Below are 25,325 nucleotides of genomic sequence, written 5' to 3' on the forward strand. Positions count from 1 at the left end.
TCACCACGCAGTTCGATTATCATGGCAATTTATTCTGGGTTAAGTTGTTTCTTTTGGCTTTTACTAAATGCTGATCTACCAAGAGATAATTGTAACTTGGCGCTACACGAATTTGAGCAGGTTGGTGGCGTACCGGTTTCCATTCTAGCTAAATAGTTCTTAGCGAGGATGCGTTTGAGCGCTCCACATAATGGACAGTAGAAGTCGAAGTATACACCGCCTTTCTCTTTCAAAAATCTGCGATAACGTTCACTCTTAATTCGATTCTCTTCTACTGTAAGAATCTGATATCGTCATTGGTCCTATCTTCATCCATGTGATCTACTTGTTCATTGGGCGATAATAATCTACCCAACTTCACCGACATTAAGTATTATGCGTAAGTCCGAAACGATCATGGCTGCTGTTGAAGCGTTTTCTTTTATCAGAACACTCGATTAGATATCCGAGAAGCCATTGTTCTTTAAAACGGTAACTGCAACTCTAAACGCATTTTGACTCCTTAATGGTCTATCAAGGTAGTCATGTAGGACTAAGAATATCTGCCACCGAAACCAATCATTCTACCAACTGAACTACACGAGCAAATATGGAATGAGACCTAGGAGTCGAACCCAGGACCGCCGGATTTGAATCCTATGCTCAACCAAGTGAGCTCATATTTAAAAATTTAATTTATTAAATTATATTTGAATTTCCCAAATATTTAAGATAATTTTTTAGAATGTTCTAGAACATTCGAAGAATAAAAAATTTTCGAAAGAAAAGTAAAAATTTCGAACCGGCACAATGACGCGATCATTGCGCAAGGTCGAAAAATTAAAAATTTAATTTATTAAATTATATTTTATATTAAATATATATATATATATTATGAATAACATTTATTTATTTGAATTTCCCAAATATTTAAGATAATTTTTTAGAATGTTCTAGAACATTCGAAGAATAAAAAATTTTCGAAAGAAAAGTAAAAATTTCGAACCGGCACAATGACGCGATAATTGCGCAAGGTCGAAAAACTGAAAAATTCCGAACCGACACTATGCACAAATTTGTGAAGGGTCGAAAACTCTTATTTTTTTGAGTTTTGCGAAATTTTTAAGAAAATAAAAACGTATAAATAGTGGCACTAAAAACTAAAACAATTTGATTTATGGAATTCCGACTAAGGGCGGGTGGGATGGGACTAATATATATATATATATTTAATATAAAATATAATTTAATAAATTAAATTTTTAATTTATATTATCATATATATATATATATTATGAAATTTGAACGACAGTATTTAAGAAACCACCAGATTTTTCACCAATGATTCTTTTATCGTAGAAGGTATCTACAGTATCGTTTGATTTCCAACGACCCATCTTCTTGACAACGTGGAACGGAACGTTATTTGACAACAGCAGAGAAGCCATAGCGGAACGGGTAGAGTGTGATTTGAACTTGACAATATCAATGCCTGACTTTGAGAGTGTTGATAATACAATTGAATTAATATCATTAACTTGGAGCGGTTCACCCTCATTCTTAATAAAGACAGAGTCACCCGAATGGGGCTTTCTTCTTCCTTTAGAGGCTCTAAGGTATGTTGCAATGTGGCGAACAGGGCATACTTGAGAGTTTGTATCATCTAACGATGTTAATTCTAAGATTGAAACAACACCACTTCTTTGTTCTTTAGCATTAATAACTGGACCTTTGATTGAGTCAGGAGTAATAATGAGACCCTTGAACGACCACTTCACCAAGTCTGATGATCTTGCTAAACCAAACATTTTACAGAGTACAAGTGTCTTGTTTAATAGCGCAGTGTATGTGTACTTGGGGATGACTTTGATAGTAGATAAGTGCTTGAATACTTGATTTGCATCCCATATCTCTTTATACTTTGCAGATGAAGGACGCAACTTGTGAATACCAGTCATAATTCTTGTAATGAATGGATCATTAACAATATCAGTTTGATTCCTAAGGAGTAACAACTGATTCAACATAGATCGATGACCGTTAATTGTTGAGAAAGCTAACGGAGGTTTGTGTTTGAATAGATGTGTAAGATAATCTATGAAAACAACTAAGGTAATGTTTGCTGGATTCAAAGAGTTCAAAGTACAGAAATTGCGGAATCTTGTATAACTGGAGCTATATACTTTGAGAGTTGAAGGTTCCCAAGACTTCATTAACAGCTCAGCTGTTTTTGTATTTGTTGTACGAGCAAAGGACATTACATGAGATTGGAAAGTTGAATAATCCCCAGCTTCCAACGTTGTTGAATCTGGATTGGTATCGACTCTACTGATTGTTTGGTCAATACTTCTTGGAATGTTCCCAGTACTTGAGGAAACATGTGACGATGATGACGAGGAACTTGTGCTTGAATCATCGGATACCAAGTTGCTGATCTCCAGATTGGGAAGATCAGTATTATAGAAACCTTCTTCGAACTGGATGAGTTCATCTTCTCCAGGATAGAAGGCAAAAGAATGGGTGGTGGGAAGGCTAGACATTGCTTCCATTGACTCCAATCGAGGTGGAGTGCATTCATTCTTATTGTTGAGTAGTTGTTCGTTTGATGGTTGAGGTGAGATGCGAACAGATCCATCTGTATTTGACCGAATTGAAGTTGGATGCGATTGAACACTTCCTTCTTCAGTTGCCAGTTGTAACTCTTGATTACTCTGGTCGATGATTTGTGATTCATCTCTGAAAGACGACTGAGGTGGTCGGCTTTTACATTGAAGAATCCTGGAATATGCTCTCCAATTAAGTTTACTTTCTTCTTGAGGCATTGTTTCCAAAGTTGTTCGAACAGAACTGAGAGATCTTGTATTTGACCACCCTGGCGATTGATATAAGAGAGAGTGGTAGTGTTGTCGGTTTGAATCTTCAGCTTGCAGTTGTTCAGTTTCCGACATAGCGCTTGATAGGCCATCAGCAGCGCGAGCATTTCTCGACGATTTGACGACATGTTTGATTGAGTTGTTGACCACTGGAATGACCAAGTTTTGATTACCTTGTTTCCTTTCTTGAGAGTGGCACCTGCACCTGATTCCGAGGCATCGGTTGTAAGAACATAGTCGTAACTTGGAAACAGACTGATTTCTTTTCCATTCCATTGGTTTAGAACTGTTAACCAATGTGAAATCTCTGACTTGACGTCTTGAGGAATGGGGAATGATTGATCCCAATCTCCATTGGCTAGAGTCAGACAGTGAGAGTGAAACTTGTTTGTTCGACGAGTGTAAAGTCTGAAAGGGATGACTGCATCTTTCAGTGCGATTAGCTTTCCTTTTAAACCAGCAAGCTTTCTTGGGGAGCAAAAATCTAGTTTTAAAAAGTTTCTTATTTCTTTGATGACACTTTTCTTCTTTTCTTTGGGAACAAGAAGCTTCATTGATACCGAATCGATTTGTAATCCGAGAAACGTAATTGATTGAGTTGGTTCGAGAACACTCTTTTCTAGGTTTAACTTGAAACCTAGTTTGACAAGTAAGTCCATTGTCTTTTTGAGGTTGGATAAACATTCTTCTTTTGTTGAACCTACGATTAATAGATCGTCCAAGTAAGCGATGACGGATACGTTGATATCTCTCAACATTCGAAGTACAGGTCTTAACAGCATTGTAAAGATACGAGGAGCTGTCGATAGCCCGAACGGCATTGTTTTCCAACGGTAGTGCGAACCTTTCCACACGAAGCGGAATAAGTCTCTGTATTGTGGATCTACTAATACGTGGAGGTAGGCTTTCTTGATATCGAGTTTTACCATGTAATAACCTTGTTTGACCATTGATGGTAGATTCTTGATTCCTTCCATCTTGAATGATTGGTTGTTGATGTAAGTGTTTAACCTTTTTAAATCTAGAACTGGACGATGTAGATTCGTTCCAGGTTTTGGAACCGTAAACACGTTGGAGTAAAAAACGCGCTTTGAATAACGGTTTGGAAGTACTTGTTCGATGGCATCGTCTAATAACAAGTCTTGTACTTCCTTTGTGATGCAATCTGATTTCGGACCCTCCGGAATTGAAATCGGAATTGGGTTTAGCATCGGCTTGAAATTTGGAAGCAGATGGATTTTTAATCCATTTACGACCTCTTGACAAAAGTTTGGAAGACCCAATTCTTTCCAAACTTGTTTGTGGTGGAATAGACGTCCACCTACTGGTAAGTTTACTTCTTGTTCTTCTGAAAACGGTTGTTGGTACCGTTGGCAGACTTGGTATTGTTGCTACCTGATGCAACATTACTTGGTGATCCATTGAAGTTGTTAGATCGGCCATTACTCCCACTACTGGATTTACTATTACTACTGTTTCCTGTAGTGTTATTACCACTTGAGTTAACTAATTTCTTGACATTGGGCTTGGAATGATAATTCAATTTTAACAATGATTGTTTTGCTTCGTTGTTCTTTCTGATTGACTTGGCTAGCTTTCTTACACGTTCAGTTTCAGTTTCATCAAACATCTTTGGTGTATCCTTGATCTTAATTGGTAAGAGTACTTCAGAACCATAGATTTCTTTAGCGATGTTGTTACGACGGACACGACTAAGCGATGCTTGAGCATTAACAGCTAAGACGATTGCACTCTGAGTTAAGTAACTAATAAGTTCTACATCGACATTAGAGCTATCAGATGATAACATACTTGATATGAGAAGCAAAGGTTTCAAGCTATCGTTGATTCGCTTTTCGACAATCAACAAGTCAGTATCATTGTTTTTGACGTTGGATGATACAGTAATACCTTCAGGTGTACCGAATGGAGCGACATTCACTTGGAAGTTAGATGGAAAGTTGAATACTTTATTCAATTCGGATATCTCATCTTTCTTGAGGATACATTCTTCTTCGACGAGTAAACCTTGATTGTTTACCATATGTTTGTACTGACCAAGTAAGGTATCGGATAATTGATAATCGGTTGGAACATCGACATTGTTACTTGATTCATCTTCACTTTGTTCATTCTCGGTGTCAGAGTTATCATGAGAAGGTTGGCTACTTGAATTGGTATTAGAAGAGAACATAGGTTCTTTCATGAATCTTGTAAAGGCTAAGGAAAGGTTGTTGATTTGATCTTCCATTGATTTCATTCTTAAATCAAAGGATTCAGCGCTATTAGAGGCAGAGGTACTACTACTAGAGGCTTCGTTATTATTAACAGTGGTAGACATATTTTATTGTTGATATCTAAAATTATAATATGAGAAAAAAATAATAATAAAAATTAATAAAGAGAAATAATTATTTGTATAAAATTTGTGTGTGTGTGTATCTTAAATATATATAGGAGGAATTCCCAAATAAAATAAATCAAATTGTTTTAGTTTTTAGTGCCACTATTTATACGTTTTTATTTTCTTAAAAATTTCGCAAAACTCAAAAAAATAAGAGTTTTCGACCCTTCACAAATTTGTGCATAGTGTCGGTTCGGAATTTTTCAGTTTTTCGACCTTGCGCAATTATCGCGTCATTGTGCCGGTTCGAAATTTTTACTTTTCTTTCGAAAATTTTTTATTCTTCGAATGTTCTAGAACATTCTAAAAAATTATCTTAAATATTTGGGAAATTCAAATAAATAAATGTTATTCATAATATATATATATATATGATAATATAAACATAAAAATTCCGAACCGACACAATGCACAAAGTTGTGAAGGGTCGAAAACTCTTATTTTTTTTTGAGTTTTGCGAAATTTTTAAGAAAATAAAAACGTATAAATAGTGGCACTAAAAACTAAAACAATTTGATTTATTTTATTTGGGAAAACTCTTATTTTTTTGTATTTGACCACCTTGGCGATTGATGTAAGAGAGAGTGGTAGTATTGTCGGTTTGAATCTTCAGTTTGCAGTTGTTCAGTTTCTGACATAGCGCTTGATAAGCCATTAGCAGCGCGAGCATTTCTCGACGATTTGACGACATGTTTGATTGAGTTGTTGACCACTGGAATGACCAAGTTTTGATTACCTTGTTTCCTTTCTTGAGTGTGGCACCTGCACCTGATTCCGAGGCATCGATTGTAAGAACATAGTCGTAGCTTGGAAACAGACTTATTTCTTTTCCATTCCATTGGTTTAGAACTGTTAACCAATGAGAAATCTCTGACTTGACCTCTTGAGGAATGGGGAATGATTGATCCCAATCTCCATTGGCTAGAGTCAGACACTGAGAGTGAAACTTGTTTGTTCGACGAGTGTAAAGTCTGAATGGGATGACTGCATCCTTCAGTGCGATTAGCTTTCCTTTTAAACCAGCAAGCTTTCTTGGGGAGCAACAATCTAGTTTTAAAAAGTTTCTTATTTCCTTGATGACACTTTTCTTCTTTTCTTTGGGAACAAGAAGCTTCATTGATACCGAATCGATTTGTAATCCGAGAAACGTAATTGATTGAGTTGGTTCGAGAACACTCTTTTCTAGATTTAACTTGAAACCTAGTTTGACAAGTAAGTCCATTGTCTTTTTGAGGTTGGATAAACATTCTTCTTTTGTTGAACCGACGATCAATAGATCGTCCAAGTAAGCGATGACGGATACGTTGATATCTCTCAACATTCGAAGTACAGGTCTTAACAGCATTGTAAATATACGAGGAGCTGTCGATAACCCGAACGGCATTTATATTATCATATATATATATATATTATGAATAACATTTATTTATTTGAATTTCCCAAATATTTAAGATAATTTTTTAGAATGTTCTAGAGTTTTGCCAAATTTTTTAGTGCCACTATTTATACGTTTTTATTTTCTTAAAAATTTCGCAAAACTCAAAAAAATAAGTGTTTTCGACCCTTCACAACTTTGTGCATAGTGTCGGTTCGGAATTTTTCAGTTTTTCGACCTTGCGCAATGATCGCGTCATTGTGCCGGTTCGAAATTTTTACTTTTCTTTCGAAAATTTTTTATTCTTCGAATGTTCTAGAACATTCTAAAAAATTATCTTAAATATTTGGGAAATTCAAATAAATAAATGTTATTCATAATATATATATATATATTTAATATAAAATATAATTTAATAAATTAAATTTTTAATTAAAAGTCCATCTGCTTCCAAATTTCAAGCCGATGCTAAACCCAATTCCGATTTCAATTCCAGAGGGTCCGAAATCAGATTGCATCACAAAGGAAGTACAAGACTTGTTATTAGACGATGCCATCGAACAAGTACTTCCAAACCGTTTTTCAAAGCGCGTTTTTTACTCCAACGTGTTTACGGTTCCAAAACCTGGAACGAATCTACATCGTCCAGTTCTAGATTTAAAAAGGTTAAACACTTACATCAACAACCAATCATTCAAGATGGAAGGAATCAAGAATCTACCATCAATGGTCAAACAAGGTTATTACATGGTAAAACTCGATATCAAGAAAGCTTACCTACACGTGTTAGTAGATCCACAATACAGACTTATTCCGCTTCGTGTGGAAAGGTTCGCATTACCGTTGGAAAACAATGCCGTTCGGGTTATCTTTACAATGTTGTTAAGACCTGTACTTCGAATGTTGAGAGATATCAACGTATCCGTCATCGCTTACTTGGACGATCTATTAATCGTCGGTTCAACAAAAGAAGAATGTTTATCCAACCTCAAAAAGACAATGGACTTACTTGTCAAACTAGGTTTCAAGTTAAATCTAGAAAAGAGTGTTCTCGAACCAACTCAATCAATTACGTTTCTCGGATTACAAATCGATTCGGTATCAATGAAGCTTCTTGTTCCCAAAGAAAAGAAGAAAAGTGTCATCAAGGAAATAAGAAACTTTTTAAAACTAGATTGTTGTTCCCCAAGAAAGCTTGCTGGTTTAAAAGGAAAGCTAATCGCACTGAAGGATGCAGTCATCCCATTCAGACTTTACACTCGTCGAACAAACAAGTTTTACTCTCAATGTCTGACTCTAGCCAATGGAGATTGGGATCAATCATTCCCCATTCCTCAAGAGGTCAAGTCAGAGATTTCACATTGGTTAACAGTTCTAAACCAATGGAATGGAAAAGAAATCAGTCTGTTTCCAAGTTACGACTATGTTCTTACAACCGATGCATGGGAATCAGGTGCAGGTGCCACTCTCAAGAAAGGAAACAAGGTAATCAAAACTTGGTCATTCCAGTGGTCAACAAATCAATCAAACATGTCGTCAAATCGTCGAGAAATGCTCGCTCTGCTAATGGCCTATCAAGCGCTATGTCGGAAACTGAACAACTGCAAGCTGAAGATTCAAACCGACAACACTACCACTCTCTCTTACATCAATCGCCAAGGTGGTCAAATACAAGATCTCTCAGTTCTATTCGAACAACTTTGGAAACAATGCCTCAAGAAGAAAGTGAACTTGATTGGAGAGCATATTCCAGGATTCTTCAATGTAAAAGCCGACCACCTCAGTCGTCTTTCAGAGATGAATCACAAATCATCGTCCAGAGTAATCAAGAGTTACAACTGGCAACTGAAGAAGGAAGTGTTCAATCGCATCCAACTTCAATTCGGTCAAATACAGATGGATCTATTCGCATCTCACCTCAACCATCAAACGAACAACTACTCAACAATCAAAATGAATGCACTCCACCTCGATTGGAGTCAATGGAAGCAATGTCTGGCCTTCCCACCACCCATTCTTTTGCCTTCTATCCTGGAGAAGATGAACTCATCCAGTTCGAAGAAGGTTTCTATAATACTGATCTTCCCAATCTGGAGATCAGCAACTTGGTATCCGATGATTCAAGCTCAAGTTCCTCGTCATCATCGTCACATGTTTCCTCAAGTATTGGGAACATTCCAAGAAGTATTGACCAAACAATCAGTAGAGTCGATACCAATCCAGATTCAACAACGTTGGAAACTGGGGATTATTCAACTTTCCAATCTCATGTAATGTCATTCGCTCGTACAACAAATACAAAAACAGCTGAGCTGTTAATGAAGTCTTGGGAACCTTCAACTCTCAAAGTATATAGCTCCAGTTATACAAGATTCCGCAATTTCTGTACTTTGAACTCTTTGAATCCAGCAAACATTACCTTAGTTGTTTTCATGGATTATCTTACAAATCTGTTCAAGCACAAACCTCCGTTAGCCTTCTCAACAATTAACGGTCATCGCTCTATGTTGAATCAGTTGTTACTCCTCAGGAATCAAACTGATATTGTTAATGATCCATTCATCACAAGAATTATGACTGGTATTCACAAGTTGCGTCCTTCATCTGCAAAGTATAAAGAGATATGGGATGCAAACCAAGTATTCAAGCACTTATCTACTATCAAAGTTATCCCTAAGTACACATACACTGCTCTATTAAACAAGACACTTGTACTCTGTAAAATGTTTGGTTTAGCAAGATCATCAGACTTGGTGAAGTGGTCGTTCAAAGGTCTCATTATTACTCCTGACTCAATCAAAGGTCCAGTTATCAATGCTAAAGAACAAAGAAGTGGTGTTGTTTCAATCTTAGAATTAACATCGTTAGATGATACAAACTCTCAAGTATGCCCTGTTCGCCACCTTGCAACATACCTTAGAGCCTCTAAAGGAAGAAGAAAGCCCCATTCGGGTGACTCTGTCTTTATTAAGAATGAGGGTGAACCGCTCCAAGTTAATGATATTAACTCAATTGTATTATCAACGCTCTCAAAGTCAGGCATTGATATCGTCAAGTTCAAATCTCACTCTACCCGTTCCGCTATGGCTTCTCTGCTGTTGTCCAATAATGTTCCGTTCCACATTGTCAAGAAGATGGGTCGTTGGAAATCAAACGATACTGTAGATACCTTCTACGATAAAAGAATCATTGGTGAAAAATCTGGTGGTTTCTTAAATACTGTCGTCCAAATTTCATAATATATATATATATATGATAATATAAATTAAAAATTTAATTTATTAAATTATATTTTATATTAAATATATATATATATTAGTCCCATCCCACCCGCCCTTAGTCGGAATTCCATAAATCAAATTGTTTTAGTTTTTAGTGCCACTATTTATACGTTTTTATTTTCTTAAAAATTTCGCAAAACTCAAAAAAATAAGAGTTTTCGACCCTTCACAACTTTGTGCATAGTGTCGGTTCGGAATTTTTCAGTTTTTGTAAAAGTCACTCACACTAATCTTCAATCCATTGTCACATTTGTTCAATCTTAAATCAAACAGTCCAATCTTTAAAGTAATGTATTTTAATATGAAGGATAGAAAGAGTGAAAGACTAATATCATAAAAGTAAACATACATAAAAGAGATAATTAAAAGTAAGGGCGTTATGAAACTAAACCGAAAAATCAGAATTTTTATTATTTTTTTAAATTTTAATTTAATTTAATTTTTTTTAATTTAATTTTTTATTTTTTGACTGAAAAAATAAAAAATTAAAAAATAAAAATAAAAATTAAATGAAATATTTTTACATGGAGATGCGCGAATTTGTTACGTTGTTGAGCTCATACTAACTTTAAATTAATTTAGTTTTGAGTCTCTAACAGTTTTTCGACCTTGCGCAATTATCGCGTCATTGTGCCGGTTCGAAATTTTTACTTTTCTTTCGAAAATTTTTTATTCTTCGAATGTTCTAGAACATTCTAAAAAATTATCTTAAATATTTGGGAAATTCAAATAAATAAATGTTATTCATAATATATATATATATTTAATATAAAATATAATTTAATAAATTAAATTTTTAATTTTTTGAGTTTTGCGAAATTTTTAAGAAAATAAAAACGTATAAATAGTGGCACAAAAAACTAAAACAATTTGATTTATGGAATTCCGACTAAGGGCGGGTGGGATGGGACTAATATATATATATATATTTAATATAAAATATAATTTAATAAATTAAATTTTTAATTTATATTATCATATATATATATATTATGAAATTTGGACGACAGTATTTAAGAAACCACCAGATTTTTCACCAATGATTCTTTTATCGTAGAAAGTATCTACAGTATCATTTGATTTCCAACGACCCATCTTCTTAACAACGTGGAACGGAACGTTATTGGACAACAGCAGAGAAGCCATAGCGGAACGGGTAGAGTGAGATTTGAACTTGACAATATCAATACCTGACTTTGAGAGTGTTGATAGTACAATTGAGTTAATATCATTAACTTGGAGCGGTTCACCCTCATTCTTAATAAAGACAGAGTCACCCGAATGGGGCTTTCTTCTTCCTTTAGAGGCTCTAAGGTATGTTGCAAGGTGGCGAACAGGGCATACTTGAGAGTTTGTATCATCTAACGATGTTAATTCTAAGATTGAAACAACACCACTTCTTTGTTCTTTAGCATTAATAACTGGACCTTTGATTGAGTCAGTACTAATAATGAGACCTTTGAACGACCACTTCACCAAGTCTGATGATCTTGCTAAACCAAACATTTTACAGAGTACAAGTGTCTTGTTTAATAGCGCAGTGTATGTGTACTTAGGGATAACTTTGATAGTAGATAAGTGCTTGAATACTTGATTTGCATCCCATATCTCTTTATACTTTGCAGATGAAGGACGCAACTTGTGAATACCAGTCATAATTCTTGTGATGAATGGATCATTAACAATATCAGTTTGATTCCTGAGGAGTAACAACTGATTCAACATAGAGCGATGACCGTTAATTGTTGAGAAGGCTAACGGAGGTTCGTGTTTGAATAGATGTGTAAGATAATCCATGAAAACAACTAAGGTAATGTTTGCTGGATTCAAAGAGTTCAAAGTACAGAAATTGCGGAATCTTGTATAACTGGAGCTATATACTTTGAGAGTTGAAGGTTCCCAAGACTTCATTAACAGCTCAGCTGTTTTTGTATTTGCTGTACGAGCGAAGGACATAACATGAGATTGGAAAGTTGAATAATCCCCAGTTTCCAACGTTGTTGAATCTGGATTGGTATCGACTCTACTGATTGTTTGGTCAATACTTCTTGGAATGTTCCCAATACTTGAGGAAACATGTGACGATGATGACGAGGAACTTGTGCTTGAATCATCGGATACCAAGTTGCTGATCTCCAGATTGGGAAGACCAGTATTATAGAAACCTTCTTCGAACTGGATGAGTTCATCTTCTCCAGGATAGAAGGCAAAAGAATGGGTGGTGGGAAGGCCAGACATTGCTTCCATTGACTCCAGTCGAGGTGGAGTGCATTCATTCTGATTGTTGAGTAGTTGTTCGTTTGATGGTTCAGGTGAGATGCGAACAGATCCATCTGTATTTGACCGAATTGAAGTTGGATGCGATTGAACACTTCCTTCTTCAGTTGCCAGTTGTAACTCTTGATTACTCTGGTGGATGATTTGTTATTCATCTCTGAAAGACGGCTGAGGTGGTCGGCTTTTACATTGAAGAATCCTGGAATATGCTCTCCAATCAAGTTCACTTTCTTCTTGAGGCATTGTTTCTAAAGTTGTTCGAACAGAACTGAGAGATCTTGTATTTGACCACCCTGGCGATTGATGTAAGAGAGAGTGGTAGTGTTGTCGGTTTGAATCTTCAGCTTGCAGTTGTTCAGTTTCCGACATAGCGCTTGATAGGCCATAAGCAGCGCGAGCATTTCTCGACGATTTGACGACATGTTTGATTGATTTGTTGACCACTGGAATGACCAAGTTTTGATTACCTTGTTTCCTTTCTTGAGAGTGGCACCTGCACCTGATTCCGAGGCATCGGTTGTAAGAACATAGTCGTAACTTGGAAACAGACTGATTTCTTTTCCGTTCCATTGGTTTAGAACTGTTAACCAATGCGAAATCTCTGACTTGACCTCTTGGGGAATGGGGAATGATTGATCCCAATCTCCATTGGCTAGAGTCAGACATTGAGAGTGAAACTTGTTTGTTCGACGAGTGTAAAGTCTGAATGGGATGACTGCATCCTTCAGTGCGATTAACTTTCCTTTTAAACCAGCAAGCTTTCTTGGGGAGCAACAATCTAGTTTTAAAAAGTTTCTTATTTCTTTGATGACACTTTTCTTCTTTTCTTTGGGAACAAGAAGCTTCATTGATACCGAATCGATTTGTAATCCGAGAAAAGTAATTGATTGAGTTGGTTCGAGAACACTCTTTTTTAAGTTTAACTTGAAGCCTAGTTTGACAAGTAAGTCCATTGTCTTTTTGAGGTTGGATAAACATTCTTCTTTTGTTGAACCGACGATTAATAGATCGTCCAAGTAAGCGATGACGGATACGTTGATATCTCTCAACATTCGAAGTACAGGTCTTAACAGCATTGTAAAGATACGAGGAGCTGTCGATAACCCGAACGGCATTGTTTTCCAACGGTAGTGCGAACCTTTCCACACGAAGCGGAATAAGTCTCTGTATTGTGGATCTACTAACACGTGGAGGTAGGCTTTCTTGATATCGAGTTTTACCATGTAATAACCTTGTTTGACCATTGATGGTAGATTCTTGATTCCTTCCATCTTGAATGATTGGTTGTTGATGTAAGTGTTTAACCTTTTTAAATCTAGAACTGGACGATGTAGATTCGTTCCAGGTTTTGGAACCGTAAACACGTTGGAGTAAAAAACGCGCTTTGAATAACAGTTTGGAAGTACTTGTTCGATAGCATCGTCTAATAACAAGTCTTGTACTTCCTTTGTGATGCAATCTGATTTCGGACCCTCTGGAATTGAAATCGGAATTGGGTTTAGCATCGGCTTGAAATTTGGAAGCAGATGGACTTTTAATCCATTTACAACCTCTTGACAAAAGTTTAGAAGACCCAATTCTTTCCAAACTTGTTTGTGGTGGAACAGACGTCCACCTACTGGTAAGTTTACTTCTTGTTCTTCTGAAAACGGTTGTTGGTACCGTTGGCAGACTTTGTATTGTTGCTACCTGATGCAACAATACTTGGTGATCCATTGAAGTTGTTAGATCGGCCATTACTCCCACTACTGGATTTACCATTACTACTGTTTCCTGTAGTGTTATTACCACTTGAGTTAACTGATTTCTTGACATTGGACTTGGAATGATAATTCAATTTTAACAATGATTGTTTAGCTTCGTTGTTCTTTCTGATTGACTTGGCTAGCTTTCTTACACGTTCAGTTTCAGTTTCATCAAACATCTTTGGTGTATCCTTGATCTTAATTCGTAAGAGTACTTCAGAACCATAAATTTCTTTAGCGATGTTGTTACGACGGACACGACTAAGCGATGCTTGAGCATTAACGGCTAAGACGATTGCACTCTGAGTTAAATAACTAATAAGTTCTAAATCGACATTAGAGCTATCAGATGATAACATACTTGACATGAGAAGCAAAGGTTTTAAGCTATCGTTGATTCGCTTTTCGACAATCAACAAGTCAGTATCATTGTTCTTGACGTTGGATGATACAGTAATACCTTCAGGTGTACCGAATGGAGCGACATTCACTTGGAAGTTAGATGGAAAGTTGAATACTTTATTCAATTCGGATATCTCATCTTTCTTGAGGATACATTCTTCTTCGACGAATAAACCTTGATTGTTAACCATATGTTTGTACTGACCAAGTAAAGTATCGGATAATTGATAATCGGTTGGAAAATCGACATTCACAGCAAAGAAAAAACCACCTTTAAATTCGCTTTAAATTAAATTTAAATTTGCTTTAAAGTCCTGAATTAAAGCAATTTTAAAGGTAATTTTAAAGGTAATTTTTAAAGGTTACTTAAAATCACCTTAAAAAATTACATTAAAATTACCTTTTTAATGGCTTTAAAAGCGAGGTCCTGAGTTCGAATCCGTTATTTAACGGATAAATTTTTTAAAATTTTTTTTTTAATTTTTCAAAAATTACCCAAAAGGGATTCGATCCCCCGACCCTCTATCAAAGGGTAGTCTCATCAACCATTACACCATTTGATTGCTTTGATGAAAAATTTAAAAATGATAGAATATTTTATCCCCATTTTTTTGTGCTAAAATTAGATCTTTTTTATTAAAAACCTTAAATTTATGTTTAAAGGAAATTTAAATTCACTTTAAATCTACTTTTAATCTACTTTAAATCCTATTTAAAATTAATTTAAAATAAATTTTAAAGGTATTTTTAAATATCTTAAAAATTATCTTAAAAATTACCTTAAAAATCACCTTTAAAATCACCTTTAAAATCACCTTTAAAATTGCTTAAAAATTTATTTTAAAGCAAATTTTAAAGGCATTTTTAAATATCTTAAAAATTACCTTAAAAATTACCTTAAAAATGAATTTTTTAAACGCGGCTTTAAATTCAATTTAAATCCAATTTAAATCAACTTTTCTTTAAATTTGCTTTAAAGGTGCATTTTTCTTTGCTGTGTTGTTACTTGATTCATCTTCACTTTGTTCATTCTCAGTGTCAGAGTCATCATGAGAAGGTTGGCTACGTGAATTGGTATTAGATGAGAACATAGGTTCTTTCATGAATCTAGTAAAGGCTAAGGAAAGGTTGTTGATTTGATCCTCCATTGACTTCATTCTTAAATCAAAGGATTCAGCACTATTAGAGGCAGAGGTATTGCTACTAGAGGCTTCATTATTATTAACAGTGGTAGACATATTTTATTGTTGATATCTAAAATTATAATATGAGAAAAATAATAATATTAAAAATTAATAAAGAGAAATAATTATTTGTATAAAATTTGTGTGTGTGTGTATCTTAAATATATATAGGAGGAATTCCCAAATAAAATAAATCGAATTGTTTTAGTTTTTAGTGCCACTATTTATACGTTTTTATTTTCTTAAAAATTTCGCAAAACTCAAAAAAATAAGAGTTTTCGACCCTTCACAACTTTGTGCATAGTGTCGGTTCGAAATTTTTCAGTTTTTCGACCTTACACAATGATCGCGTCATTGTGCCGGTTCGAAATTTTTACTTTTCTTTCGAAAATTTTTTATTCTTCGAATGTTCTAGAACATTCTAAAAAATTATCTTAAATATTTGGGAAATTCAAATAAATAAATGTTATTCATAATATATATATATATATGATAATATAAAACAGCTGAGCTGTTAATGAAGTCATGGGAACCTTCCACTCTCAAAGTATATAGCTCCAGTTATACAAGATTCCGCAATTTCTGTACTTTGAACTCTTTGAATCCAGCAAACATTACCTTAGTTGTTTTCATGGATTATCTTACACATCTGTTCAAACACAAACCTCCGTTTGCCTTCTCAACAATTAACGGTCATCGCTCTATGTTGAATCAGTTGTTACTCCTTAGGAATCAAACTGATATTGCTAATGATCCATTCATCACAAGAATTATGACTGGCATTCACAAGTTGCGTCCTTCATCTGCAAAGTATAAAGAGATATGGGATGCAAATCAAGTATTCAAGCACTTATCTACTATCAAAGTCATCCCCAAGTACACATACACTGCGCTATTAAACAAGACACTTGTACTCTGTAAAATGTTTGGTTTAGCAAGATCATCAGACTTGGTGAAGTGGTCGTTCAAAGGTCTCATTATTACTACTGACTCAATCAAAGGTCCAGTTATTAATGCTAAAGAACAAAGAAGTGGTGTTGTTTCAATCTTAGAATTAACATCTTTAGATGATACAAACTCTCAAGTATGCCCTGTTCGCCACCTTGCAACATACCTTAGAGCCTCTAAAGGAAGAAGAAAGCCCCATTCGGGTGACTCTGTCTTTATTAAGAATGAGGGCTCCAAGTTAATGATATTAACTCAATTGTATTATCAACACTCTCAAAGTCAGGTATTGATATTGTCAAGTTCAAATCTCACTCTACCCGTTCCGCTATGGCTTCTCTGCTGTTGTCAAATAACTTTCCGTTCCACGTTGTCAAGAAGTTGGTTCGTTGGAAATCAAACGATACTGTAGATACCTTCTACGATAAAAGAATCATTGGTGAAAAATCTGGTGGTTTCTTAAATACTGTCGTCCAAATTTCATAATATATATATATATATAATAATATAAATTAAAAATTTAATTTATTAAATTATATTTTATATTAAATATATATATATATATTAGTCCCATCCCACTCTCCCTTAGTCGGAATTCCATAAATCAAATTGTTTTAGTTTTTAGTGCCACTATTTATACGTTTTTATTTTCTTAAAAATTTCGCAAAACTCAAAAAAATAAGTGTTTTCGACCCTTCACAACTTTGTGCATTGTGTCGGTTCGGAATTTTTATGTTTTTCGACCTTGCGCAATGATCGCGTCATTGTGCCGGTTCGAAATTTTTACTTTTCTTTCGAAAATTTTTTTATTCTTCGAATGTTCTAGAACATTCTAAAAAATTATCTTAAATATTTGGGAAATTCAAATAAATAAATGTTATTCATAATATATATATATGATAATATAAATGCCGTTCGGGTTATCGACAGCTCCTCGTATCTTTACAATGCTGTTACAAAGAGATAGCTTTTATAAAAAATTAATGGATATTACTGGTGAAAAAATAAAATATCCAACAAATGATCCAGATGACCCATGTAAACATTTATGTAACCAAAACCAGATGAAATTTTTTATCAAGAAAATAATGAAAATAATGAAAATAATCAAACAATTGATAATGAAGAAAATCATGATACAATTGGGTTGGTACATAGTGAAGATGAAAACAATGAAATTATAATGGATCAAAATGAAGCAAACATTAATAATGAAAATAATGAAAATAATGAAAATGAAAATTGTCAAAATGAACCAATAAATAATAATCAAAATAATAATATAGATATTGAAAAATCAAAAAAAAAATTAAATGAAACTGAAATTGAATTTTTAATGTTGGGAATTGAAAACTCAATAAGTTTAAAGCTTCTTGAAAAATTTAAAAGTTTTATTGACAAAAATAAAACTAATTTAAATCAAATAAGATACACACCTCAATATATTGATAAATTATTTATGGAAGATTTTCAAATAAAAGGAGAAACATTTATAAATAAAAATTATGATCACTCAATTTTTTATTTTGAAATTAAAAAAGTATTAGAAACTTTATTAAATAAAAAGCAATTTTTTGAAAGAATAGATTTTGATACAGATTTTGAAACTGGAATTTATACAAATTATAAAAGTGGTCAACAATTTAAAGATTTAAAAAATAAAAATAAAAATAAAATTGTTTTACTTAGAATATTCACTGATAGTATGCAGTGTCAAAACAAGAAAGATTATACTATAATGCTGGATACAGAAAATTATATTGGAAATTAATTTAAAAATAATAAATTATTATTATTTGTAGTACCAAATGATTGGTTACTTAATTTCCATCAAACAATTAGGGCATTGTTTTCATCTTTTATTGGTAATGGCTTTAATTTAATTATTGAAAATGAGCAAATAGATGTTGTACCGTTTGGACTGACAATGGATATTCCAGAATTTAGAGCATCGTGTAAACTTAATGGACATAATCCAAATGAATATGCATGTCACACATGTGACAAACCAAGATATGGTTTATTTATTTGCAAATCAGGTACATTAAGAAAACAAGAAGATATTACAAATTTTCACTCCACCAAACCAAATTATGCTGAACTAAATGCTGATATAGAATTAAAAAAAGTATGGGAAAAAAAAGCAAAAGATATTGGTATCAAAGGTGTGGACAGAGGGTGGGTCGAACCCTTGTCCATTAATTATTTAAAAACACAGCCGGACATTTTACATAATATTTTATAAGGTGTCGCACAAAGGTGTTTAAATTACATTTTTGATAAATATAAAAATAAAATTGCAAATTTTTTAAATAATTTAAAAAATGCAAAAATAATAGATAACAAACCAAAACCAGCAATTTCACTATTTGCAAATAAAACAAGGAAAGGAAGAGATAATAGATCAATATTATATTACCTTTTGATGTCAATTAAAAATCAAATATCAAATGATGATTTTTTAATTATGGAATAATTAGTAACTATATGTTTTAAATTATACAGTGACTCTTTTGATGAAAATGATTTAAATTCACTTCAAGAATTAATTGAAAGTAAATTTAATTACTGAAACAGAAATAATGAATTTCCACTTGTAATTACATTATCCAATTTATATAAAAAATTTAGGTGCTCCAAAATACACTTCAGCTGAAACTTTTGAAGCACAATTATCAAGAATTAAAAATTATTTAAATAATAATACAAATAATAGGGATGAACAATATGAAAGGGTTTCCAAAGAAAACATGGTGAAATTTTTTAATTCAGTAGATAAATTAAAAACACAGCGATGAAAGTTACACCTTTAAAGCAACTTTAAATTAAATTAAAGTGGATTTAAAGTCCTATAAAAAAGTCACTTAAAAATTAATTTAAAAGCAATTTTTTAAATGACCTTTAAAATCACCTTTAAAATCACCTTTAAAATTACCTTTAAAATCACCTTTAAAATTAACTTTAAAATGACCTTGAAAATTACCTTTATAATGCTCTTTAAAATTAACTTTAAAATGCCCTTTAAAATTACCTTTATAATGCTCTTTAAAATTACCTTTAAAATGACCTTTAAAATGACCTTTAAAATTACCTTTATAATTTTTTTTAAAATTAAGTTTAAAATGCCCTTTAAAATTAACTTTATAATGCTCTTTAAAATTACTTAAAAATATGATTAAAAACTATATTAATAATTACATTTTAAATCTCCTTAAAAATTGAATTTTAAAGTTTATTAATAATTACATTTAAAAGCACCTTATTAATAATGCAAAAATAAATAAAAAAATTTTAAAAATTATTTTAAAACTATAGTATGAAATAAAATTTTATGTGAACAATAAAATACACAGATATATTATTTTTTAATAATAAAATTTATTTTTAAATTTTAAAAATTATTTAAAACTTTTATTGGGAAGAATTTAAGTAAAGTGCAGAATGAGGAAATTGAAATGCTTCTTGTGCATCTTTTCTCATTTTAGCCTTAGAGTCAAATTTACTACTAAAATCATTTAATATTGAAATTAATCTCTTTATTAAAGGAACTGAATCTGGGTACCAGTGTTTCTCTTCACCTGTTTAACAAGAGTCAACAAACTCTTTTATGAAAATATCATTTTGATAATTTTCATAATTAATGTGGCTGAGAAAAAGAGAAAGTAAAGCAGGGGAAAACTGTATTTCATAAAAAAAAAAAAAAAAAAAAAAAAAAAAAAAAAAAAAAAAAATTAATTATTTTGTAAATTTTGATTATATTAATTTATACACACAATTTCATTACCAAAAAATACTTGGCTATCGGAAATATAAACTTTAAGATTGTGGTTTTTTTCACCTTTTGAATAAATGGCTAAACTGTCAGCTACTTTTGTTCTTGTGTTACTATCCTTATTACTTACCCATTTCGTTAACCTTGCAAAAATATTTTGACTGGTACAATCTTCGTTACTACCACCAGCTTGTTTAATTATTCCAGTAATAAAGAAATTTGAAACCTATTTATTTAAATTAATTAATTTTTTTTTTTTTTTTTTTTTTTTTTTAAACTATTAATCTGGTAACATACATCGCCATCTGAAAAGTATTTACTTTGACAAACTTTCTGAAGACTTTCGTATTCCAATATGTATTGAAATCATTTTCGCTTTTTCAGTCTGCCCGAAAATGAAAAAAAATTAAAAAAAATCATTTTTTACATAAAAATGTAAAAATTATGTAAAAAAGTTTTTAATTTTTTGATTTATTATTTTTTGAAGCCGAGATTTTATCGTGGCATTTGTAAATTATAAGGTAATTGGTATCATCAATTTGAATTGGTAAAACATTATTTAGAATATTATCATATGTAATATAATTTAATTCATTTGAAAGAAAATGGTATTTGTTAAATTGGTCACCAACATATTTGTCAAATAATTTAATAATATTGCATGTTTTATTATGTTATCATCCATTTCAATCATTGATATTGAATTGATAATACCTGACCATCTACCTGAAAGTTCATTATCTGATGCAACTTCAACTGCATCACCAACATTGTATATTTCTTTATTATTTTTAATTGATGAGTGATTATTTATATTTTTATAATTTTGAAATAATGAATCTAATTTAATTTTTATGTTATCTAAATTATCTGGATTTTTTATTTTGTTACCAATAATTAAAGCTGTACTTTCAATTTCAATACTTTTTAATTTATCTACTGATTTAAAAAATTTCACCATGTTTAATTTGGTAACCCTTTCATATTGTTCGTCCCTATTATTTGTATTATTATTTAAATAATTTTTAATTCTTGAGAATTGTGCTTCAAAAGTTTCAGCTGAAGTGTATTTTGGTGCACCCCAATTTTTTATATAAATTGGATAATGTAACAACAAGTGGAAATTCATTATTTCTGTTACTTTAAACATCTTTGCGCGACACCTAATAAAATATGTAAAATGTCTGGTTGTGTTTTTAAATAATTAATGGACAAGGGTTCGACCCACCCTCTGTCCACACCTTTGATACCAATATCTTTTGCTTTTTTTCCCATACTTTTTTTAATTCTATATCAGCATTTAGTTCAGCATAATTTGGTTTGGTGGAGTGAAAATTTGTAATATCTTCTTGTTTTCTTAATGTACCTGATTTGCAAATAAATAAACCATATCTTGGTTTGTCACATGTGTGACATGCATATTCATTTGGATTATGTCCATTAAGTTTACACGATGCTCTAAATTCTGGAATATCCATTGTCAGTCCAAACGGTACAACATCTATTTGCTCATTTTCAATAATTAAATTAAAGCCATTACCAATAAAAGATGAAAACAATGCCCTAATTGTTTGATGGAAATTAAGTAACCAATCATTTGGTACTACAAATAATAATAATTTATTATTTTTAAATTAATTTCCAATATAATTTTCTGTATCCAGCATTATAGTATAATCTTTCTTGTTTTGACACTGCATACTATCAGTGAATATTCTAAGTAAAACAATTTTATTTTTATTTTTATTTTTTAAATCTTTAAATTGTTGACCACTTTTATAATTTGTATAAATTCCAGTTTCAAAATCTGTATCAAAATCTATTCTTTCAAAAAATTGCTTTTTATTTAATAAAGTTTCTAATACTTTTTTAATTTCAAAATAAAAAATTGAGTGATCATAATTTTTATTTATAAATGTTTCTCCTTTTATTTGAAAATCTTCCATAAATAATTTATCAATATATTGAGGTGTGTATCTTATTTGATTTAAATTAGTTTTATTTTTGTCAATAAAACTTTTAAATTTTTCAAGAAGCTTTAAACTTATTGAGTTTTCAATTCCCAACATTAAAAATTCAATTTCAGTTCCATTTAATTTTTTTTTTGATTTTTCATTATCTAAATTATTATTAAGATTATTATTTATTGGTTCGTTTTGAGCATTTTCATTTTCATTATTTTCATTATTTTCATTATTAATGTTTGCTTCATTTTCATCTATTCTAATTTCATTGTTTTCATCTTCACTATGTACCAACCCAATTATATCATGATTTTCTTCATTATCAATTGTTTGATTATTTTCATTATTTTCATTATTTTCTTGATAAAAAATTTCATCTTGGTTTTGGTTACATAAATGTTTACATGGGTCATCTGGATCATTTGTTGGATATTTTATTTTTTCACCAGTAATATCCACTAATTTTTTATAAAAGCTATCTCTTTTTTGATTATTTGTAATAATTTTATTTTGTTCATTTTTACATTTTTTGGTGTTGAAATGTCCATTTACATCATAAAATTGTTTATAAGAACGGTAATATGCAAGACAAAATGGACATATATTTTTATGCATAATATAATGAATAATAATATTTTTAAAATTCTTTAATTTTTCTCTGCAATTAATGCATGACATGTTATTTAAATTCATTTTGTTTGCTGGCTGGAAATTAAAAATAATATTTTTTTTTTTTTTTTCCTCGAGTTTTTACGTTTTTTTTTTTTTTTTTTTTTCATTTTATTCAAATTTTAGCATTTTAGCAAGTAGATATATGATTTAGTACTTAGAATTTTATATTTAGAGGGATATACCCCATTTTCAAAAAATGACCGGGAACCTATGACCCTGTCTATACCTTTTTCTTTTTAAAATATTAAAAAAAAAAACTATAAAATCTGCCCAATTTATTGTAAAACTACACTAATGCAATAATATACATGTGCACTCGTTAATTGTTTATTAATTATAAAAAATAAAAAATAAAAAATCTTTTTTTATATGTATGTTTATACTTATAATATAAATATGAAAAACAAATAATTAAATTTTTTTTTTTTTTTTTTTGATATTTTTCGCTTTTTGAAATGAAAAGTAAAATTTAAAATAACATAATATAAAACCCAAGGCAATTGAAACACTTATTTATTATTAATTAATAAAAATAATAATAATAGAATTCAATTGCCACTGAAACAAATAAATAAAGAATTAAAATTACTTTGGTTATCTTTTTAGTTTTTTTTTTTTTTTAATTTTCATAATTTTTTTTTTTTTCTTTTATTTTCTTATTTTTTTTTTTTTTTTAATAAATTTGAAATAAATAGTGTAAAAATTGATTTGAAATGTATTTAAAATGCATTTAAAATGTATTTTAAAAAATATAATTAATAAAAGCTTAAAAAAGGATTAATAAGTANTTTTAAATTACATTAAAAATAACTTTTTTAAATTTATTATAAAGTGATTAAAACATTATTTAAAAACCGCTTTATAATAAATTTAAAAGGTCATTTTTAATGTAATTTTAAATGACCTTAAAAATATCTTTAAAATTACCTTTTTAAAAAGCAAATTTTAAGCCAATTTAAAGTTGATTTAATGGTGTAATTTTCATCGCTGTGTGGNAAGTTTACTTCCTGTTCTTCTGAAAACGGTTGTTGGTACCGTTGGCAGATTTGGTATTGTTGCTACCTGATGCAACATTACTTGGTGATCCATTGAAGTTGTTAGATCGGCCATTACTCCCACTACTGGATTTATTATCGCTACTGTTTCCTGTAGTGTTATTACCACTTGGGTTAACTAATTTCTTGACATTGGGCTTGGAATGATAATTCAATTTTAACAATGATTGTTTAGCTTCGTTGTTCTTTCTGATTGACTTGGCTAGCTTTCTTACACGTTCAGTTTCAGTTTCATCAAAAATCTTTGGTGTATCCTTGATCTTAATTGGTAAGAGTACTTCAGAACCATAGATTTCTTTAGCGATGTTGTTACGAAGGACACGACTAAGCGATGCTTGAGCATTAACAACTAAGACGATTGCTCTCTGAGTTAAGTAACTAATAAGTTCTACATCGACATTAGAGCTATCAGATGATAAGATACTTGACATGAGAAGCAAAGGTTTCAAGCTATCGTTGATTCGCTTTTCAACAATCAACAAGTCAGTATCATTGTTCTTGACGTTGGGTGATACAGTAATACCTTCAGGTGTACCGAATGGAGCGAAATTCACTTGGAAGTTAGATGGAAAGTTGAATACTTTATTCAATTCGGATATCTCATCTTTCTTGAGGATTCATTCTTCTTCGACGACATTGTTACTTGATTCATCTTCACTTTGTTCATTCTCAGTGTCAGAGTCATCATGAGAAGGTTGGCTACGTGAATTGGTATTAGATGAGAACATAGGTTCTTTCATGAATCTTGTTAAGGCTAAGGAAAGGTTGTTGATTTGATCCTCCATTGATTTCATTCTTAAATCAAAGGATTCAGCGCTATTAGAGGTAGAGGTACTACCACTAGAGGCTTCATTATTATTAACAGTGGTAGACATATTTTATTGTTGATATCTAAAATTATAATATGAGAAAAATAATAATATTAAAAATTAATAAAGAGAAATAATTATTTGTATAAAATTTGTGTGTGTGTGTATCTTAAATATATATAGGAGGAATTCCCAAATAAAATAAATCAAATTGTTTTAGTTTTTTGTGCCACTATTTATACGTTTTTATTTTCTTAAAAATTTCTCAAAACTCAAAAAAATAAGTGTTTTCGACCCTTCACAACTTTGTGCATTGTGTCGGTTCGGAATTTTTATGTTTTTCGACCTTGCGCAATGATCGCGTCATTGTGCCGGTTCGAAATTTTTACTTTTCTTCGAAAATTTTTTATTCTTCGAATGTTCTAGAACATTCTAAAAAATTATCTTAAATATTTGGGATCGCGTCATTGTGCCGGTTCGAAATTTTTACTTTTCTTCGAAAATTTTTTATTCTTCGAATGTTCTAGAACATTCTAAAAAATTATCTTAAATATTTGGGAAATTAAAATAAATAAATGTTATTCATAA

At 31.4% G+C, this 25,325-nt stretch overlaps 10 protein-coding genes across 10 annotated transcripts; 2 read left to right on the plus strand and 8 right to left on the minus strand.

The window, feature by feature from the left end:
* Positions 1-1,271: 1,271 nt before the first annotated feature.
* Positions 1,272-3,536, minus strand: DDB_G0267258 (hypothetical protein; the record flags this gene model as incomplete). Its single annotated transcript, XM_642655.1, has 1 exon — positions 1,272-3,536. One exon carries the CDS (start codon positions 3,534-3,536, stop codon positions 1,272-1,274), a length of 2,265 nt encoding a protein of 754 aa, XP_647747.1.
* Positions 3,537-4,185: 649 nt separating this feature from the next.
* Positions 4,186-5,193, minus strand: DDB_G0267260 (hypothetical protein; the record flags this gene model as incomplete). Its single annotated transcript, XM_642656.1, has 1 exon — positions 4,186-5,193. The coding sequence occupies one exon, from the start codon at positions 5,191-5,193 to the stop codon at positions 4,186-4,188; it is 1,008 nt and encodes a 335-aa protein (XP_647748.1).
* Positions 5,194-5,795: 602 nt separating this feature from the next.
* On the minus strand, positions 5,796-6,503 carry DDB_G0267262 (hypothetical protein; the record flags this gene model as incomplete). The annotated part of the gene is made up of 1 exon (XM_642657.1): positions 5,796-6,503. The coding sequence occupies one exon, from the start codon at positions 6,501-6,503 to the stop codon at positions 5,796-5,798; it is 708 nt and encodes a 235-aa protein (XP_647749.1).
* An 8,795-nt stretch (positions 6,504-15,298) lies between these two features.
* DDB_G0267270 (hypothetical protein) lies at positions 15,299-15,574 on the minus strand (the record flags this gene model as incomplete). Its single annotated transcript, XM_642636.1, has 1 exon — positions 15,299-15,574. The coding sequence occupies one exon, from the start codon at positions 15,572-15,574 to the stop codon at positions 15,299-15,301; it is 276 nt and encodes a 91-aa protein (XP_647728.1).
* Positions 15,575-16,045: 471 nt separating this feature from the next.
* On the plus strand, positions 16,046-17,121 carry DDB_G0267272 (hypothetical protein; the record flags this gene model as incomplete). Its single annotated transcript, XM_642637.1, has 3 exons — positions 16,046-16,067; positions 16,129-16,849; positions 17,034-17,121. 3 exons carry the CDS (start codon positions 16,046-16,048, stop codon positions 17,119-17,121), a joined length of 831 nt encoding a protein of 276 aa, XP_647729.1.
* Positions 17,122-17,448: 327 nt separating this feature from the next.
* Positions 17,449-19,310, plus strand: DDB_G0267274 (hypothetical protein; the record flags this gene model as incomplete). Its single annotated transcript, XM_642638.1, has 6 exons — positions 17,449-17,461; positions 17,530-18,168; positions 18,268-18,621; positions 18,946-19,020; positions 19,097-19,218; positions 19,302-19,310. The coding sequence occupies 6 exons, from the start codon at positions 17,449-17,451 to the stop codon at positions 19,308-19,310; spliced, it is 1,212 nt and encodes a 403-aa protein (XP_647730.1).
* A 45-nt stretch (positions 19,311-19,355) lies between these two features.
* Positions 19,356-20,371, minus strand: DDB_G0267276 (hypothetical protein; the record flags this gene model as incomplete). Its single annotated transcript, XM_642639.1, has 2 exons — positions 19,356-19,627; positions 20,368-20,371. The coding sequence occupies 2 exons, from the start codon at positions 20,369-20,371 to the stop codon at positions 19,356-19,358; spliced, it is 276 nt and encodes a 91-aa protein (XP_647731.1).
* Positions 20,372-20,823: 452 nt separating this feature from the next.
* Positions 20,824-21,366, minus strand: DDB_G0267278 (hypothetical protein; the record flags this gene model as incomplete). The annotated part of the gene is made up of 1 exon (XM_642640.1): positions 20,824-21,366. The coding sequence occupies one exon, from the start codon at positions 21,364-21,366 to the stop codon at positions 20,824-20,826; it is 543 nt and encodes a 180-aa protein (XP_647732.1).
* A 67-nt stretch (positions 21,367-21,433) lies between these two features.
* DDB_G0267280 (hypothetical protein) lies at positions 21,434-22,816 on the minus strand (the record flags this gene model as incomplete). The annotated part of the gene is made up of 2 exons (XM_642641.1): positions 21,434-21,840; positions 21,940-22,816. The coding sequence occupies 2 exons, from the start codon at positions 22,814-22,816 to the stop codon at positions 21,434-21,436; spliced, it is 1,284 nt and encodes a 427-aa protein (XP_647733.1).
* Positions 22,817-23,873: 1,057 nt separating this feature from the next.
* On the minus strand, positions 23,874-24,803 carry DDB_G0267282 (hypothetical protein; the record flags this gene model as incomplete). The annotated part of the gene is made up of 2 exons (XM_642642.1): positions 23,874-24,508; positions 24,587-24,803. 2 exons carry the CDS (start codon positions 24,801-24,803, stop codon positions 23,874-23,876), a joined length of 852 nt encoding a protein of 283 aa, XP_647734.1.
* Between the last annotated feature and the right edge of the window lie 522 nt (positions 24,804-25,325).

The sequence above is a fragment of the Dictyostelium discoideum genome, assembly GCF_000004695.1.
Source record: "Dictyostelium discoideum AX4 chromosome 1 chromosome, whole genome shotgun sequence".
NCBI lineage: Eukaryota > Evosea > Eumycetozoa > Dictyosteliales > Dictyosteliaceae > Dictyostelium > Dictyostelium discoideum.